This window comes from Amphibalanus amphitrite, unplaced genomic scaffold (assembly GCF_019059575.1).
Source record: "Amphibalanus amphitrite isolate SeventyFive unplaced genomic scaffold, NRLGWU_Aamphi_draft 000128F_arrow, whole genome shotgun sequence".
Lineage (NCBI taxonomy): Eukaryota > Metazoa > Arthropoda > Thecostraca > Balanomorpha > Balanidae > Amphibalanus > Amphibalanus amphitrite.
Window position 1 is genome coordinate 589045 of NW_024881623.1, and position 19191 is coordinate 608235.

The 19191-nt window shown below is 44.0% G+C and overlaps 1 protein-coding gene across 4 annotated transcripts; it reads left to right on the top strand.

The window, feature by feature from the left end:
- Positions 1 to 3709: 3709 nt before the first annotated feature.
- On the top strand, positions 3710 to 13161 carry LOC122381818. Of its 4 annotated transcripts, none has more exons than XM_043366496.1 (11): positions 3710 to 3894; positions 5244 to 6564; positions 7632 to 7640; positions 8203 to 8412; positions 10074 to 10173; positions 10374 to 10504; positions 10826 to 10975; positions 11204 to 11326; positions 11498 to 11700; positions 12194 to 12362; positions 12802 to 13161. In XM_043366496.1, the coding sequence occupies exons 2-11, from the start codon at positions 5244 to 5246 to the stop codon at positions 13089 to 13091; spliced, it is 2706 nt and encodes a 901-aa protein (XP_043222431.1). In that variant the 5' UTR covers positions 3710 to 3894; the 3' UTR covers positions 13092 to 13161. The 4 variants fall into 4 exon arrangements, with proteins under 4 accessions (XP_043222431.1, XP_043222433.1, XP_043222435.1 ...); XM_043366500.1 differs by having other exon boundaries at positions 3719 to 3894; positions 5244 to 5630; positions 7411 to 7640; XM_043366499.1 differs by having other exon boundaries at positions 3719 to 3894; positions 5244 to 5630; positions 7481 to 7640.
- Positions 13162 to 19191: the final 6030 nt, after the last annotated feature.

Sequence of the window (19191 nt, forward strand, 5' to 3'; positions counted from 1 at the left end):
CATTCGATGGAGTAGGCGATTCGGGCGTAGGTCAGCCGGGCGTCCCAGCCAATAATTAACTTGGGCTGGGGTTGGGCTGGGGGGATTTCACTTGGGCTAAGCCCGAGTTAGCCCAACATTTGTTTCTTTGCAGTGTGATTTGGGTTGGGCTGAGCCCAAGCTAAATACGCGACTCGGGCAAAGTTTGGGCTGGCCCATGGAGAATCCGAAACTTGGGCCCGAGTCGGACAGCATCTGGGCATGCCACAACCTAATCCGGACTGTAGCTCGGACTGAATTCGGGCACGCCCAAGTAGGATCCCTTATTCGGGCTGAGCCCGGATCTTGCATGGGCACTGGGCGAAACCCCCGCATCAGCGACGCCGTGCCTTTGGAGGTGCCTAGAGGCATGAGTGGAACGCCACCCGGGCGTGATTCAAACTGGCAACGTGGAATCGACCAGTTTTAGCTAAGGCTGGGAATTTTTGGAGAATGTATAATAATCCGTAACATTGACATTTACTGGATTATCATCCACGTTCCATTCCTTCGCCCCGTTTTCTTCAGCGGCCGGATTTTTCGCTCTGCCTGGATATTTATATTTATATTATTTTTTTTACTTTTGTTTTCTTTTTAAATGTATTTTTCATTATTTATTTCTCGCATTTAATTTGCATCAAAATTTGCCGTTGTTCCAAAGTAAAATCATAAATGATATCAATTTTTGATAGTTGAAATGTTTTAACAACTAGAATCATCTAGTTCCTACCATTAAGTTAAAGGGACCCTCCCACCTTCAAAAAAGTTGATGAATTGGCATAAAAGTGATGTAGCGTGAATCACAAAGAGCGAAAATGAACATCTACCAAATTTTACCGGAAAATATTCACCCGTTTTCGAGATATAAGACTTTTATTTTTGTTTACTTTTTGGGAAATCCGCTGTTTCTATGACGTCACATAAAGGTTTTCTTTACGTCGGCATTTGGAAGCAATAGTTTGGTATCAAAGTGCGACAAATATTGCGCGAATGATGCGTTTATCTTATCAAGGTCAATATATGATGGCCAAGCCAATAAAGGTTCCAGGACAATTCTTATGGCATTTCTTCGTATCGCAATTCTTCGTCTGCAAATCTTCGTCAGGGCATTTATTCGTACCTATCGCATTACTTTGTCTCGCACCAGGGTATATGAAAATCGGCTCGCATTTCTTCTTCAACGCAAATATATGCAAGAGTAAGCATTGAGGGACAAATAAATGCACCGACGAAGATTTGTAGACGAAGAAATGCGGACGAAAAATTGTGCTACGAAGAAATGTCATGCGAGGATTCGTTCGGGTACCATGACATTTATGTGATTTCAAAGTCAAGGTTTACAGCTGATCTGCTAAATCAAGCCAAGAATCCAAACTATCAAAAAACTATAAATATTTGTTTGTCTGTCACAGAGGTCTCAAGCAATATAAGGTTGACATATGTTGAATCAAAAATCTACTGCCACAACTCACATCTCCTGCCTTAGTTTATCATTGTTGTTTTAACTTGCTTTCAAGAGAAACAGAAGTCAGTATCTGATATCACTTCAGATGATTGTTTCAAGATCTGAGTTCAAATGGAAATAAAAGCAAGATCAAGATGAAACAGGGATTATTGCTGTTAAAGTAGTTTGGCCATGATACAACAAGCACATAAATCATTAGCCAAATCAAATACTGGTTGGTTTGTCAAGATGTTTGTTGTCTGTCGTCTGTCGAGCTGCTATGAACACTGAACGCTCTCACTCTTACTTTAAAGAGAGTAGTTTAAGTTGAATGGTAGTGAGCTGTAATTAGACAGAGCAGCTATTCAGTGCTCACATCAAGCCAGGCTAGGAAATGGCATCAACTGTGGTGGGAGGAAGCAGGTTCGGCAGCCCTATGTTGTAAACTTCTGTTATGTCTTGTGTTTGATCAACTGATGTTTTCTGCTCTGTTTTGTGCAGTGATAGTAGCAGGTAACTGCATGCTTGTCAAATTATGTGAATAAACGAATTCATAACATTGCATTTTTCTCTCCATGCAAGGAACAAGTAAGATGTTGTAGAAAATGTAATAGAGGGCTGCATTGCTGATTTTGCACTTTATCAGAGCTTTATTTAGAATTGCTTTCCTGAAAGCTACACACAGGCCACAGTGCTGAAATTCACAATGTCATAGCTTTTGGCGGAAAAAAAGAAAAGACTTACCTAGGTAAAATTGGCTGAAAGTATGGCAGAGCAGGTCTTGATGCGTATGCCCATCCGTGTGCTTGCCGAAGCCGAACTGACTGCAACACATTTAACTGACCACCATGGTGGCTGGCATATCCTGAACTTTCACCACTCTAAACAAGACAACTTTCAGCCCTCAGCATTGTATTAAAACACTGTACAAAACACTCAAAATTTGTTTCAGTGCCATCCACGGACAACATCAGTCGCCATTCACCAGGCCAGTAAAAACAGAATAGATAATAGCTTCAAACCCATGCAGTCAGAGGAGAGTTACTAGGTCTGCACCTCAAAACAAAATCCAGGTGACATTCACCACGCCAGTAAAAAACAGGTACTTAGGTAACGTAACAGCTTCAAATCTGGTAACATGTTGGTCGGACTTTACACTACCATATTTACATGGAATAATATGATACCAAACAATAGTGCAACCATTCTGGACAACAAAAGTGTATGATAAAATTAATTTAGAATACTCTGGCAGCATGATTTACGAGCACAGGCAGGTGTTACCTACCAGCCTTCTCAATGCTCGTAAAACCAACATTGTAGTTTTGATTTTACCTTACATGATAACACACTTGGCTGCAATGGCACATTTAATTTAATACTGTGAAAAGACCAGTTATAACCACTTCACAAGCACAATTGCACCTCATGCCGACATCCTTTTCCAAAGACAGTCAGCAGCGTCTTTCGTCAAAACTGGAAGATAAATCCCCTTTCAACTGTTAACATCAAAAATATTTCTTCATGGTGTGACTGTGATCTCCATATGGAAACCTTGCAGGAAAAGAATTAATGTCAATTGTCAGCTCTTCAAATTTCTTTGGACTTTAACTTGCAGTACCATATCCAGTTTGCTTTGATATTTTGTTTTTTATTCCATGTTGAAGTTGAACACCAAGCTCCAGATATAGCAGGCAGCTTGATCATCTTCGGCCTTGGTATAATATCAGTCCAAGTTCCAGTGGTGGGTATCTTCTAATATTCAAATTAAAATGAAAAGCAATAGGCTTTCTCAGCGCCGACGACGGATTTCACGTTGATAAAAAAGGGAGCTCAAGGTCAGCAAAACTCGGGTTCAAGGAATGGCGGGCGTTGAAATGACTGCTGACGTCATCAAAAAACCGCTAATGGTTAAGAGATAGGGACTAAGCTGGTCCCACCCTGCAAGTAAAGGGAAGAAATTTCTTGAACACCATAAAGCTGCGGGAGTTGCGACCAGGATAAATGGTGGTTTCTGAGCCTGGCCGCAAACTTGGCTATCTCAACTCAAAACTAATGTTAAGGTGGGATGGTCCCTTTAAGAATAATTTCCCCAGTTTTACATGTTGTTTTTATCATAATTATTTTTTTTTTGTATGAAAATATTTTGTTAGATCTTTCTGTCAAATGCCATGTTTAAATTCATGTTATCAAATAAAAAGTGGTTTTATTTGCTAGTTCATTTTCGCTGTCCGGCGGAAGTCTGTTGGGCGCATGCGTCGGGCGCCGCCATTTTACGCCGATCCTGGAGCCGCCATATTCGTCCACTGCGTTTGTTGGCGTCTGCGGGGGTGCATCTGTCCGTTGCTCCGATTGTTCCCGTCGTTCGGCGTTTTGGGTGCGCTTCCCCATGCGGTTGCCGCGCACTAACTGGATCTGCATTCCGTGTTAAGGTGAGAATAATTCCATACCTTTTACGTGGAGACAAGACACTAACTCTTGTCTCCAAGAGTTTAGTGTTTTAGTTCATGTCTTGTTAAAGTTCATGCTAATGAGTTAAAGGAAATAGTTCACTTTTTAACATGGGTTTTGAACTGGAATAGCAGTTCCGTAGCTTGGGCTGAGACGAGCATAAATCAGGAGCTTTTACAGCCCAACGATCACCCTAGGCAAAGATATTCTATTTCTCGTCCCGAAAAAGGTGTCTTGCGTTGAGGATGTGTGCCTTGCATATATTTCCATCCAGTATGAAAAGAGCATGGGTCCCGAAAATTCTTCAGAAACTAGAGAAATTATCTACGAGAACTCTAGAGAAATTCTCGTACTGATCAATTAGGACATTCAGGGGAACATCAACATTATCAGATCGAGCAGATCGCCCAAATGCCGGTGGCTGCGCTAATTTCTCTGTTTCTGAAGAATTTTCGGGACCCATGCTCTTTTCATACTGGATCGCGTGTGCCTTACAGAAACTGAAAAGTTCTTCCTATATCAAAATATAGAAAAAAAATCTTTTGTTATAAAAAGATTTTATTTTCTTTGCTGATTATTTTGAACATAAAAAATCATAAATCGTTGCAAAAAAAAAAATAATTTCGTGAAAGTGAACTATTTCCTTTAATAGAGAATTGATATTAAAGGAAACCTACCAATTCCCTCAATTTAGTTTTTGCCACAGTTTCATGATTTTTATGCATATTTTATAAGAAAAGAAAATGAATAGCCGTTGGGGAAACAGGACGCCAAACTAAAATTTGATCAGCCAATCTACGGCTGGAGTGGGCAGGGCGAAGACAATATAATTGTACTTTGACGTAATAATAGCAACTAATGGATGGTTACGTAACAAAAACTTAACTTTACCTTTTTCTTAATTATTTTATCCATACATAACTTGCTTTGTTAATAAAACATAAATAACTAATGAAAATCAAAGGAAAAATTAATAATTACATCACTTGGATTCATATTGTGCGCCACCAAGTGCGCCAACAACTGTCATATCACACAATCTCGCAGATTCTGCAATAAAGTTTGTAGCTCTCACGGTACGGAACATCCTGACCGTCCTGACTATCCGGCATTTCCTTACTGAACGTCAGGGATTTCCCTGACTGAATCTGTGTGACCCCAGTGTAGCCGACCCTGTGTATTTCCTATCAGCTGAACTTCATCTGCGTACTGATTTTCTGCAAAACCCGCAAACTCGCAGATCACACACATAATTTCCTGGACGATCACGCATAGTGTAGATTGGCCTTAAAAGGCAAAATTTTAATAAAAGTTTTAATGTACTTTACAGATGGACCATGTTAGTCGCAGCACTGAATACAGGTATAGGAAGCGAATACTTACCCATTATTGCACTGAAGAAACCGTATCTGGCTCTGACGACAGACAGCCTCTAGACTCTCCTGTTTCTGGACATTTGAGGCAGCAAGATGAAACAGATCAGCAGGACTCAGTTGTGCCGAGTGCAGTTAATGATGGATTGAATATGGATATGAATCAAATGGATGTGGATGAAGTATACTGGGATTGTGATCAGGACTCCTTCTGCTGGGAATCTGGTTCAGAAGATGGTCAGATATCTGACAGTGACACAGATACACCTCAAGATTACACAGAGGATGATGGCAGTGACAACATGGAAAACAACACACTGCAATTCAAGCTTGCTGAGTGGGCAGTAAGCTATGGCATATCATCTGCAGCAGTTATGGCATTGCTGGCTATTCTTAGTGTGCACACGTCATTGTCACTTCCTAGGCATCCTATGACTTTGCTTAGAACACCCCGCCTGTCCAAAATCACGCCAATGGGAGATGGTGACTACCACTACTTTGGCCTGAAAAGTGTTATCATTGATCTGTTCAAGAAACTTCCCAGTCCTCCATCTGCCCAAAAACTGAGACTGCAGATAAATATAGATGGCATACCCCTGTTCAAAAGCTCAGCAATGGCCTTGTGGCCAATTTTGGGAATGATAAGAAACGTCACATGTGAGGTTTTCCCCATCGCTCTTTTTTGTGGTAAAGGAAAACCACCTCTGGAGCCATATCTGAAGGACTTTGTCAATGAGTGTAAATCATTGTGTCAAGAAGGCTTTGTTTTCATGGGACGCAGCTATGATTTGGTGCTTGACAGCTTGGTCAGTGATGCACCTGCACGAGCTTTTTTGAAGTGCATAAAGGGTCATTCAGGATATTATGCCTGTGAAAGGTGTGAGCAAAAAGGTCAATCTCATCCTTCTGGTCGACTGATATTACCTGAGATGGATGCCACAGAAAGATGTCACCAATCATTCGCTTCAAAGCGGAATTACCTTCATCATCACAAGGACAAAGTTTCACCTTTTCTCTCATTGCCCCTCGATCTGGTCAAGGGTGTGCCACTTGATTACATGCATCTCTGTTGTCTTGGTGTCATGAGGATGATGGTGCGGCTCTGGCTTGCTGGACCTCTGATTATTCGCCTACCAGCAACAGCTGTTGAAAGCATATCTGAAAGGTTGTGTCGTCTTCGCTCCTGCATTCCTAGGGAGTTTGCTAGAAGACCGAGGAGTCTGTCTGAGTTTCGGATGTGGAAAGCCACAGAGTTCCGGCAATTTTTGCTCTACACAGGCATGTTTGCATTGAGAGGAGCTGTTCCTCTTGAGATGTATGAACTTTTTCTGCTGTATTCCAGTGCCATGAGCATTCTGCTCTCTCCAAAGCTGGCCAGGGAACATGCTGGATATGCGAGGGATCTTCTTTCAACATTCGTGAGAAACTTTAGCAAGCTTTTTGGCCCACAGTTTTTGGTATACAACGTTCACAGCCTGCTGCACGTTGCTGACGATGCTGAAACATTTGGCTCCCTGGATTCAGTCTCTTGCTTTCCATATGAGAGTTATCTGAATCGGCTGAAAAGGAGTGTACGCCGACCCAATGCTCCCACAGTTCAAATAGTGCGTCGTATCACTGAGCAAAAAACCTTTGGCAAAGTTAAGGTTCCATCAAACTTGTTCCGCTTAACCAGAGAGCATTCTGACGGACCAGTTCCTGAAGGTTTGGGTGAAGTGAGACAACAGTTCAAGCACCTAGTAGGACCAGTTTTCATATCAACTGCTGCTGGGGACAACTGTGTGCTTCTTGATGGCATGCATGTAGCAGTCGTGAGAAACATTGTGAAAAAAGAAAACCTGACCTACATTGTAGTACAGTGTTTTGAGAGGCAAGAGCCCTTCTATTCCTACCCGTTTGAGTCATCAAAGTTAGGCATATTCAAAGTGACAAAACCAGCACCAACACTGGAGTTTGTGGAAGTGCACAACCCCCAAATGATTCAAAAATGTATTCTTGCAGAGCTCAATTACAACACCTTTGTAGCTGTACCAGTGCTGCACAATCATCTTGATTAGACATATTCACATACTAGACATACATGCCTACCTATTCTCCTCCCCACCCATGTGCACTTCATGACAGCCATCAAATGCATAGCCAAGTGTCTTGGGAGAATCTGGTCTTTAAAGGCCAGTTGACTGTGTCTCTGAAGGCTGAACCACCGGAAAAGAACCAAGGCCCAGTTTTGTGACTAGTCACCAACATTTTGGATTTCTAGCCTCACTACATGAGGGTGTGTTCACTCTAACTATATCAAACTTCTCCTTTATTTTTGTAACAAAAAGACACCATTAACAATTCAGCAAGTCCAGGTGGGTGTACAATGTAATACCAGGTGCCAGAAAAATGTATCCAATCTTTGAGCAGCAGTAGCTCATTAGGTTGCTGTGATAGCGTTTTGAGCTTCAGACTTTAGGAAAGAGAATTAGATCAACTTAGAATTCAATGGTCTTTCCAGCATTGTTACGCTCAGAATTCTACCTACAATAGCCGAATACCTACAATAGCCGAATGAGCTAGTGATGTTCAAAGATTGGGTATATTTTTCACGCACCTGGTAGAATGTACTCGTATCACGTTCGTGATGATTTTTGCACAGTTTTCATTTTAAGATTGACCGCAGATATTTAAATTGCAGCTCCCAAGTCACGTGAACGGTCGTTTCGGCATTGAATTCTGTATGCTGTGTAATTTTTTTGAATCGACTGGGCACGGATTAGCTTTGAGTGACTATCCCGGTTCTTGGAGCGGGGTGGGGCTGCATCTCTCTTCCCCCCCCCCCCCCCAGCAGAGTGGATTCGGCTGAATACCACAGCCGCGAGTCACGGGCTAAATATAACCCATTGCCACTTTTGACCTCTGTTATTACCGCAGATATGTATCGCGTCGTCGCATTTATCGACGAAGATGAGGTAGCCGTGGTAAGCTCCCGTTGGTGGCGATCTACTGGCGATGGTGATCGGCGAGGAGAGGTGCGGTGGCCACCATCGAAGACGGACGCTGCAAAAAACCGGCTTTTGGAGAAGAGCGCGGCGCCAGACCACACATGGTCAACCCACCCAGCTCGCACCCTGTTCATTACAGGTGGGTTGTTTTTTTTCCGGATTATATTTATGATGCGACATTCCGACAACTTTGTTTAAAGTGACCATCCCACCTTAACACCAGTATAACGCCTTTTGGGGCGACTAACGGAGCGAGCGAGAGGGTGGGCCTTGCACGTGCAAAATTTCGAGGGGGTACCTCCAACTGACTCGTGCACGGCACCTTACTAACCGGCCTCTAGCGATGTGCCAAATTTGAGCACAATCGGCCCAGCCGTTCTCGAGATCTGGAAGCGGCATCCTGCACGTGCGCACGTGCAAATGGGTCCCAACTGACTTGTGCACGGCACCCTACTAACTGGTCCCTAACCGTGTACCAAATTTGAGCGCCATCGGTCCAGCCGTTCTCGAGATATGGAAACGACCCCTGCACGTGCGCACGTGCAGCAGCACCCCAACTCTGGCACATGGATATGCAGTGCCTAGTGGGTGCCTACCTACATGCCAAGAAATTTGGTAGATATTCGTTTTTGCTCTTTCTGAATCGAGCGACATCACTTTCATGCCAATTCATTAAAGGGACTGTCCCACCTTAACATTAGATTTGAGTTGAGATAGCCATCTTGATGGACTTTCTTTGAAAATCAGTGCCGTGAAAACCGTTTCTCCAGCAATTACTTCATCGCAAAGAAATTTGAGTTTGATTTTGACATCTGTGCAAATAAGTGCCACAATGTATTGGTATAGGCACTTAAATCTGATGACGTCATCAGGCTTTCGAACGTCCGTTAAATGTTTGACTAAAACGTTTTGTAGCACGCGGTGGTATATGCTGCATTGCGCGCAACAAATGCCGCACTTTTAAATAAAGTCGCTAGGAACAGCGGAGATCCCAAAAAGTAAACAAAAGTAAAAGTCTAATATCTTGAAAACCGGTGAATATTTTTCGGTGAAATTTGGTAGATATTCGTTTTCGCTCTTTCTGAACCGAGCGACATCACTTTCATGCCAATTCATAAACTTTTTTAAAGGTGGGAGGGTCCCTTTAACTTTTTTTGAAGGTGGGAGGGTCCCTTTAAGCATTAGTTTTCATATTTCAACCATTACCACATTTCCACCAAATTTCTATGTTTCTAAACATTTTGTTGTTGAAAACACGCTTCACAGCAACATGTTATAAATTATAATGGTTCCTCGACATGAGGCTAAAGGGACCACCAGTCTATTGCATTGTTTAAGTTTTATCACACCTTTTTGTATTCGAATTCAGCCATTGCTAGCATGGCAATATGCCGAATTGTTTCGACCATTGACTATTTGTTTTGCACAATGTTGAACCGTTTGCTCAATGTCGAGTTGTAGAGGAAGACCGCCGAATAGTTTCGCACAATGGTGATTCTTTGTGACCAACCGCCCATATGTAGCGCCACTTATATGGCGAATGTTTACAAATGTTTTGTCCAGTGGTCAAAAGCTAAGGCAAAAAGGTGCTCACCATAGTAGATGCTCACCATCCATAGTAGATGCTCACCATAGTAGATGCTCACCATAGTAGATAGGAAAGAGGCATATGGAGCGGATGCTCATAGGTTGCTGCCTCTTCTCAAAGTCATATGTCTGACGGTCATATCCGTTTTTGAATGCGTGGGTGCTTGGACTCAGTTCCACATGATACTGAGTTGTATTTGTTTCCCTGAACAGATGACCTGAAGAAGGCACGCTGCAAGGAGAGGCAGGCAGAGATGGAGAGTGACCTCAATAGTGAATCAGAGAAAGAGAACATTGCTCAGCGAAACAGACGGTACGTACGTCGTGCACGCTTCTTTTCCTTTTCCAAAGTAATGATACTCAAGGGTCATATTTTGGGAAAATTTGCATTTGTCAGTTATCCACTCCAATATGAAGTCGCTGAGATATCGATATGTTCCCAGCATTATTCTCAGGCTTTGTACTGACACCTGAAAAATTTCTTTATTGATGATTTGTGTGATATTTTTTCAGGAAGAATGCCCGCTACGATGAATACCTTCAAGAGAGTATCGACGACAGCGACGACGACGCCTCTAGCCTGGGACCTCGAGTGAGGGGCAGACTTGCTAAGCCCCCTGCTGCTCCTGATTTTTCTGTTGCAGGTAATTGCGTTTAGGAGCCTGATGGGCAGTTGCACACAATTAATGCCCGGTAGCGTTCATTTCCCACAAATTTACATATTGGCCGCCTCGCGCCATGACGCAGCAGGTGCGCGCGTCTGGTGATTGGTTATCCGTCTAGTTGCTTCCTAGATGCATTTTTATTTGAATTTTCCGGCAAGGACCATTATCATATTATCACGTGAAATAATGATTACAGACAAGATACCAGTCAGCACATCGCCAGAATCGTCTTATCGACGCATTTCTTTCGACATTCAGAACGATTTTAAGGGCAATGTCCTTCCTCTCTTCATGTTTCAGGAGCACATAGATCCGGGGGAATATCGTCGCCCGGACCATCAGGTGCCGTCGCCCGCTCGCCAATCGGCATCACGAACGCCTCGACAAGCTCCCAACCGAGGCGAGTAGACGACGACGGCTTGCCAGCACAGCCACCGTCAACACCGACAGGTGAGATTCCGACGTTTGCGCAGTTAGTCCGACGTTGATCCTCGCCCTGTTGGTGCATTTTTTATAATAAGGACGGTCCAGGGAGGCAGTCATGGCATCAATGAATTGGGTCCTTCTTGGTACTTAATTGATGTTTCATACTATTTGATACTTGATACCCCATTTCTCCCGATCCGCCACTGTACTTACTGCATAGGTGTTACTATTGACCCGTGTTTTTTCACTCAGGTCAGCTGAGAAGTCAGTGCCGCCAGGCCCTGGTGGAGTTGACGCCGCTGTCAAGCGCACGACCTTCCGTCGAAAATTCAGAAAAGTTGGCTGTATGTGATGGATGCGCAGCCACGCGTAAAAGTAAGTTCTAAAATGGCATTGGAATTAAGTATGCTGTGTATGTTACATATTGCTAACACTGATTTTCTGAAGTTCAGTGCAACTGTACACGTCATGTTTTTTCTGGATTGAGCGTCATATCCCCTCGTCGACGCGCCCTTCAAAGGTAACCGATGAACGATTATGTTTCAGTGAACCGCCAGCTGCTGCTCATGATGGGCAAGGTGCTGAAGGCGGTGGAGACCATGGACGGCGCCGTCCGGCAAAACACTGCTGCCATCCAGTCGATGGGTGGTGGCGGTGAAAGACCGACAGGTCAGCGAACCCTCCAGACGATGGAGGATTTCGAGGAGCTGGCCGTGCGGCTAAAAGATCGCGGCGCCTTCAATAACCTGGTAAGAGTCTTATTCTACAGCACATGAAACATGCATACGTGTCTGCCTGTATTATTTCAGCAACTGTGTGGGGTTCATTATAAACAATACGAGACTTTTGTACCGTTTACCTTTTTTTAACATGTATTTTGCCTGTACCGAATATACCGATCCTGTTCGTGATCATCACTTTGAGAAGGATGGATGAAAACTATTGACCAGACTATGTTCCCGGAGTACACTGCCTGCAAGTATCATCCTCCGGTGGTGACCCATGGCCTTAGTACAGGACAGTTTGCCATGAAGTTTTCATTTATTACCTACTCATTTTCCTCCCATGTTGAAATTATAAGGCCTGTTGATGTATTAATGCTTCTGATGTCGGATGACTATGCATGACTTGAAATGCAGAAAGCTGTCCCCTGGAAGAGGTGTTGTGTGTGGTGACCTGCATCAGCATCATCTGTAGCGCATGTGAAAGACATCAGCTCAAGTGTGCAATACTTTGCTCCAGGTCGACCAGCTCAGCGGCTGGTGTTCAATGGCGGCCGCCGACTTGGACCGCAACGTCCGCATGGTGATGAGGGCGCTGATCGCGCCCTGCCTCGCCGAACGGCTCTCCCTGAAAGGGAGAAACGGAAAGAGGGCCGTTGAAGGGACGGAGGTCTACGAGGCCATATTTGGTAAGTCCTGTGCTGGATGGCTGTCAGGATGAAAGTGCGTAAGATGAAAATGTTGCGGCAGACGTCTCGAATGTGTTGAGTTTGTCAGACTCAAGCTCGTTGTTGAATAGGATGTATGTCTTGCCCAGTCTGAATGTCATTAGTTTCTTGACCGTAGATGATGTAAGAGAATCACAGCCACCTTTGGCTTATTATTTTATTTTTTTTTAGCTCCACTTAAAGCTTCAGTGATGTAGCCATTTGCCTATGTGCCATTGGCCCTTGCTAAAAGCTCATCACCATATTTTCTTATCATTTGAAAAAAATGTATTTTTGTTGTACATTGAATGCTCAAATACAAATAATGTAAAGTTAGATATGTTAAATATACAGTTAACAACAGCAAACCTAGTTTAATCTGAGGTATACATTAACACAATTCGTCACTGTTTGCCCACAGCCGTCCTTCGCCGTTGCGGCGGCGCCGACCGCCAAAAGGTTGGCACCGCCGTCGGCAAATGGCTGTCGGGGAGCCGAGACCGGAACGGCAAGCGGCTGCTAAGAGCAAAGAATAGCGCCGCCGGCTCACAGAATGCCGCCGCGTCGCCGCCGTCGCCACAGCCGTCGCCGCCGCCACCGCAGCCGCAGCAGCAGGAGCTGGCTGACGAAGGAGAGCTGGACGTGTTGGTGGCCGGACTGGGCCTGGCACGCCCTGCGGAGGGGCAGGTGCTCCCTGCTGACGAGTTTTAAACTCATGTACTGAGCAGCTTTGAGCTTGCTCATCTCAGATGTGATTTTTCAATACATATCGTTTTGATTATTTCCGTTTTACTGGAGAGGCGTGCGAGAACCCGGTCGTCGTGGTTTGCCACTGAACAGGTCTGTAGGACAGTTTGGGGGTGTATGACTGTATAATAATGCGTGGTGCATTGTGCATACCTGCCTGCATCCGCCCATGGCACACGAACGCTGCATCCGCCCATGGCAGGAGGAAATAACCGATCAGGACCCAACCGGATTTGGCATGGGCCTGCCCGAGTTATAAACCAGATAAACCCATGTGGGGCCACAGGTTAGCGCACTAGTTAAGCTGATGGCATAACTCGGGCTCTGCCCATGCGAAGTCCCCGTAACCCGGAAATGACTTGGGCTTGCCCACCCGGAGTCCGAACGGCAACGCTGCTCACGTACACGGGCAAGCCCACGTGGGCCCACAAGTTGGCGCAATAGTTAAGCCAATGGGAGGACGTGGGCTCAGCCCAACTTGAATCCCATTACCCGGACTTGGCTCGGGCATGTCGTAGTGGGGCCCGACTGGGCAAAACTCTGAATCGCGTCGGGCTAGGTGTGTCAAAAACCAAGCAAGGTCCCAGTCTGGACCGGGGCTAGCCCAAGTAACGTACTTGGGCTGGTCCGGCTTCAGCCCAATTGGGCCCCAATCAGAATTGTTCGCTGGGGTAGGTCACCCGGGCGTAGACATTCGATGGAGTAGGCAATTCGTGCGTAGGTCAGCCGGGCGTAGGCCACCCGGGCGTAGGTCACCCGGGCCTGAGCCGTTCGGAGACCACTGTGGGGCCCTTATAGGTCTTCATGATGCTTGAGGGCCCTCGAGCCCATCGTGGGGACCTCAGATGCCAGCGCGGCCCGTGGAGCCAACGTGGGAGCCCTCAAAGGATGTCGTGAGGAGCCCTGGAGCCAATAATGGGGCCCACAGAGGCCGTCGTGAGGGCTCTCAGAGTCAGATGCCGCCCAAAAAGTCGCTGTGTGGGCCGAGAGACCGGCATGGGGAGCACCCGACCGTAGGTACTGGACTCTCAATAGTCCCAGATCGGCTTTTGTCTCTCATCACAAGTATGTAATAAATGATTTGACGGGTGCTTGAAGGACAGCCTACGGATTTAGTCTTTCCCCATCAGGACAGGGGGCATCTTACCCCAAGGTGCCGAAGTAACATTAAATCAATACAATTTGTTAGCCATAAAACTACACCCTGAAACAAACTGTTTGGGACACGGTACACGCATGTTAATGTATCACGACTATAGCAAGGGACGCAAAAAATTATCTACCGTCTTTGATATTTACAGTGTTTTGACACCAGAATATTTTTTGAAAGCAGCAAATAAAAAACATGCAATCACCAGCCAGCCGTTGCTCAACTGAGCTTCGCAAATGTTTGTGCAGTTAACAAGGCAGGCTTCCGCTTTACGCTAAGAACATTAATTTCCAAGCTCGATTCTTTGTTTCGCCGCTAGAGGGGGTGGGGCGTCTTTCCCACCCTGGGCATCTTACCCCACTCTCCCCTACCTATCCTGGCTGCAAGATTCAACGCTGAATTACTGCATTGTAATACCATTATTATTATTATTATTATTATTATTATTATCATTAGTATTAGTATTATTATTATTGTTATTATTATTATTATTATTATTATTATTATTATTTTTATATTATTATTATTATTATTATTATTATTATTATTATTATTATTATTATTATTATTATTATTATTATTATTATTATTATTATTATTATTATTAGTATTAGTATTATTATTATTGTTATTATTATTATTATTATTATTATTATTATTATTTTATTAGTATTATTATTATTATTATTATTATTATTATTATTATTATTATTATTATTATTATTATTATTATTATTATTATTATTATTATTATTATTATTATTATTATTATTATTATTATTATTATTATTATTATTATTGCAGTTCGACCTATCTGGGCAGCCACATTGGGCCCATATGGGACCCATATGGTGAAATGTGTAAGTCAATAGCTGAACATAACCACAGAGAAGCGACCCATCGGGGGTGCCAAAGTCGGTCCGATATAGGACCCATATGATGAAGTGGGCAAGCCATTAGCAGAACATAACCACTGAGGAGCGACCTATCTGGGCTGCCCACGTCGGGCCCATGTGGTGCCCATATGGTGAAAGAGACAAGGCATTAGCTGAACATAACCACTGAGGAGCGACCTATCTGGGCTGCCCACGTCGGGCCCATGTGGTGCCCATATGGTGAAACGGACAAGGCATTAGCTGAACATAACCACTGAGGAGCGACCTATCTGGGCTGCCCACGTCGGGCCCATGTCGTTCTGATATGGTGAAACGGACAAGGCATTAGCTGAACATAACCACTGAGGAGCGACCTATCTGGGCTGCCCACGTCGGGCCCATGTGGTGCCCATATGGTGAAACGGACAAGGCATTAGCTGAACATAACCACTGAGGAGCGACCTATCTGGGCTGCCCACGTCGGGCCCATGTCGTTCTGATATGGTAAAAGAGAGGTCAGTAGATAAGATAACTCCCCGGAGATTGTAAAAATTTCCGATTTTGTCATATAGCTTCATTTTATCACCATTGTTTATCTGTCATCGACACACGGTCAATAATTACTAAGTTGACATTTGTAGGTCAACTGAATCAACTGAACCATTATGTCGATGAGCTTACCAGGAAATGTCAAAGGGCATTTTGATTTGTATTGTTGCAACAAGCACGACTCGTACCTTTATTTGGGAACAGTTTCGAGCTGTACGATAATTTCATTGAATACTGAGGCAATGCCCACAAAGTTCATTTGTTTTCAAAGTTCATTCAGTTCAAAGTTCATTGTTTTTTTGTTTGTTAACCCGCGCCCCACTGGGGGGGGGAGGGCTATTCATAGCCCCCTTCCCGTTTTTCTGCAATAACTTCCAAACCACTTGACGTATCGACGCCAAACTTTTAGTACCTTCGGCTGCATCAATTTGACACATTGTGTCAAAATTTGAACTTCGTAGCTAACATAGGTCGGCTGGAAATGACGTCAGAGTGACGTCATGTTCGGCCGATTTCGACGCAAAACATTGAACCACGGCAATCGCTCCCAAGAGCTGAGTTTTTAAGCTAGATCCAATTTCTTTGCATGAAAGCACTCAGAATTGACTGCGCTGTCAAACTGCAATCTCGGATTTTCAAAATGATGAAAATTTCGAGAATTTTATAAAATAATATTCAAAATTTATATTTTTATATTTTTCAAAAAGTTTTTGACTTTTCGAAAAAAAACGGAAAAATGTGACAGAACGTATGCTTATGACTATCTCTAGCAAGTTTTGGCCAAATATCTTCAAAAATGGCCAAGTTATACGCATTACCTATTGCAAAAAAATTCACAATTATTAATTTTTCAAATCAATTGTTCAGTACGTATTTGACATCGTACACCAATATAAATAGCACCACCGTGTTCCTCAGCTCAAACTGCATCCAATAGACACTTTTTTGTTGAAAATTTTCAACTTCAAAATTTGACCTTTTTTGACCTGAGTGACCTGACCTAAGCTAAATTCGACTCAAAATGACCTCGAATGACACAGACGACATCAAATTCGAAATCTATGGCCTAAATGGACCATAAAACATGTGTCACGTGACCAACGCATGATATAATATTTCCGTGACCTGTGATGACCTGACCCTGACCTGAAAATCAAAGTACAGGTTTGGTACCCTCAAGGTATCTAGAGCATCTGTTCACGAGTGTGTAAACCAAAAATGAGTCTTGACTTGTAAGACGGCGGCCAGAGTCCAAAATGTGAACAAGCCGAAATGCTAATAATTTTTACTTTGACCTGACCTGTGACGTCATCGGTGACCTCGAGGTCAATGAAATTAGGTTTGATTCGACAGTTTCTCCGGGGCTATCAGACGCCGTTTGAATTTTGACGATCGGCGCAGTAGTTTCGGAGTTAGGAGGGGGGCTATGGAGAGCCCCCCTCCCCCCCCAGTAGGGCGTGTTATACGCAGACCCCAGTGGGGCGCGGGTTAATAAAGGTAACGGAAAAGAGCAATATCCTCTTATTTATATGGCTCCTACGCAAGCAGTCACTCTGTTCACATAGCGAACGAAGCTCATCATGAGTTAGCTAAAAGCTTCACAGCTCCCCTCGTCATTTGTTTCCGGAACAACGCTGATTTCTAAAACTGGTTTGCAATTTCCATACTGCTGTTGTGTCATGGACCCACCTGACTGAGACATGCCGATTTCAGGACGTGGCCAGACCGAAACAGTTCACGAAAGTACGGTTGTAAATGATGAAGTACAAATATGCATAAATGTTCTGCAACAGCGTTCAACAGTCATTTTATTGCAACATTACGGAAATTTGCCCTCTATCATTTAAGGGTTTAACATCGATATAGGAGGTGATTTTCAAGTTTTATAAACCTCGACATCGTTCCCTTAAGTACCTACCTTTTTAACCCGCGCCCTGCTGGGGGGTGTTTGAACACCCCCCTTGTGGTTTTTCGCGAATATCTCAAAAACGGCGGCGCGGAGCGCCGCCGTTTTTGGTACACCTTATCATACATCAATTCTACACATTTTGTGAAAATTTCAGACCAAGGGCATTCAAGGTCAGGTCACCAGGTTACTTGAAGTGACCTCACCTCATAAAAAGTTTCAATGTCTGTCATAGCTACACCGAGTGACCGATCGCTTTGAAACTTTCAGCGGTTGCTAAGAGCAATAGCATGTACATACAAGATGTATATCTCAGAATTTTGATATCGATGACCTAAGGTCAGGTCAATTTTGCGACCTCCCCATTATAAGTCAATGGGAGAAAATTGAAATGCGCCTCCTTTGGACGAAAGACATTATAAACACTCCCAAAGACTGAGTTACAAGTGGTTTAGACACACTGAACATGAAAATGGTGTCCGTGACCCTTGTTTATGCCCTGAGGTCATCTTAGGTCACGAATGGTATCCAACAGTTTTTCGCAAATAACTTTTGATAGAGGCATGCTAGAGCGATGAAAACGCCTTAAGGCCTGGCTACACTATGCGTTTTCTGCGTGCGTTTTTGCAGGTTTGCGTGTTTTGCGTAATATCGTTCTAGGAAAAAAGTTATAAACAATATAATTTTTACTTTGGTTATATACAAAAGCTAATATAACTCTTATGTAACTAAAATTTAAGGTGAAAAACATCACAAAAACGTAATATCGTTCCTTTTTCTAGAACGCTATCACGCAAAACACGCAAACACGCAAAAAACGCACGAAGAAAACGCATAGTGTAGCCAGACCTTTAGATGTGTTCAGCTCGACGATACGGATCGACTGATATGCAACATGACCCTTTCCGGTCAGGTCATGACCTTGACCTGAGGTCAAATTTTCAAGTTGACCTTTCAAGGTCAAGTTATAGTTCATTCGATGCGTCTTGACGAGAGAAACACGATGCCGGTAAAAGTAAGCTCGTACAAGGCTTGGGTCAAAAGTTATTGCAGAAAAACTGTTTCCGAAAAAAATAGGCTATTTTTGCAGTTTTTGCCCCCTGCAGGCAAAACCGTTGACGTTAGGTCAAATCTGAGAGAATTACTCAGAAAGGGCGTTAATAGGGCTATCGAATGCGCTTTTCCGCGGCGCTGCAGCTCTATTGGTTCCCGAGTTATGCGTTGGCTTCTTGGAAATTGTCGACATTCGACCTGGAAATCGGCGAAATTTTGCCTTCAATGACCTCTGGTGACCTGACCTTTAACCTGACCAAAAAATCGACCGAAGTGATTTCCTCATTATTTTTGACGCTCTTTCGAACGCCGCCTTCCGCGTATCGCTACGTGGCCCAGGAGCCGAGTTAGAAGGGGGGTGTTCAAACACCCCCCCCCCCCCCCAGCAGGGCGTGGAAATCCAGGACCCCCAGCCGGGCGCGGGTTAAAGATGTATACCTAATTGCCATTCTTTGTGACTCTTTGTGGAGGCGTTTGTTAAGATGCATCGACTGAGGATGATAATGTTCCGCAATGGCTGAAAAAGGCAGC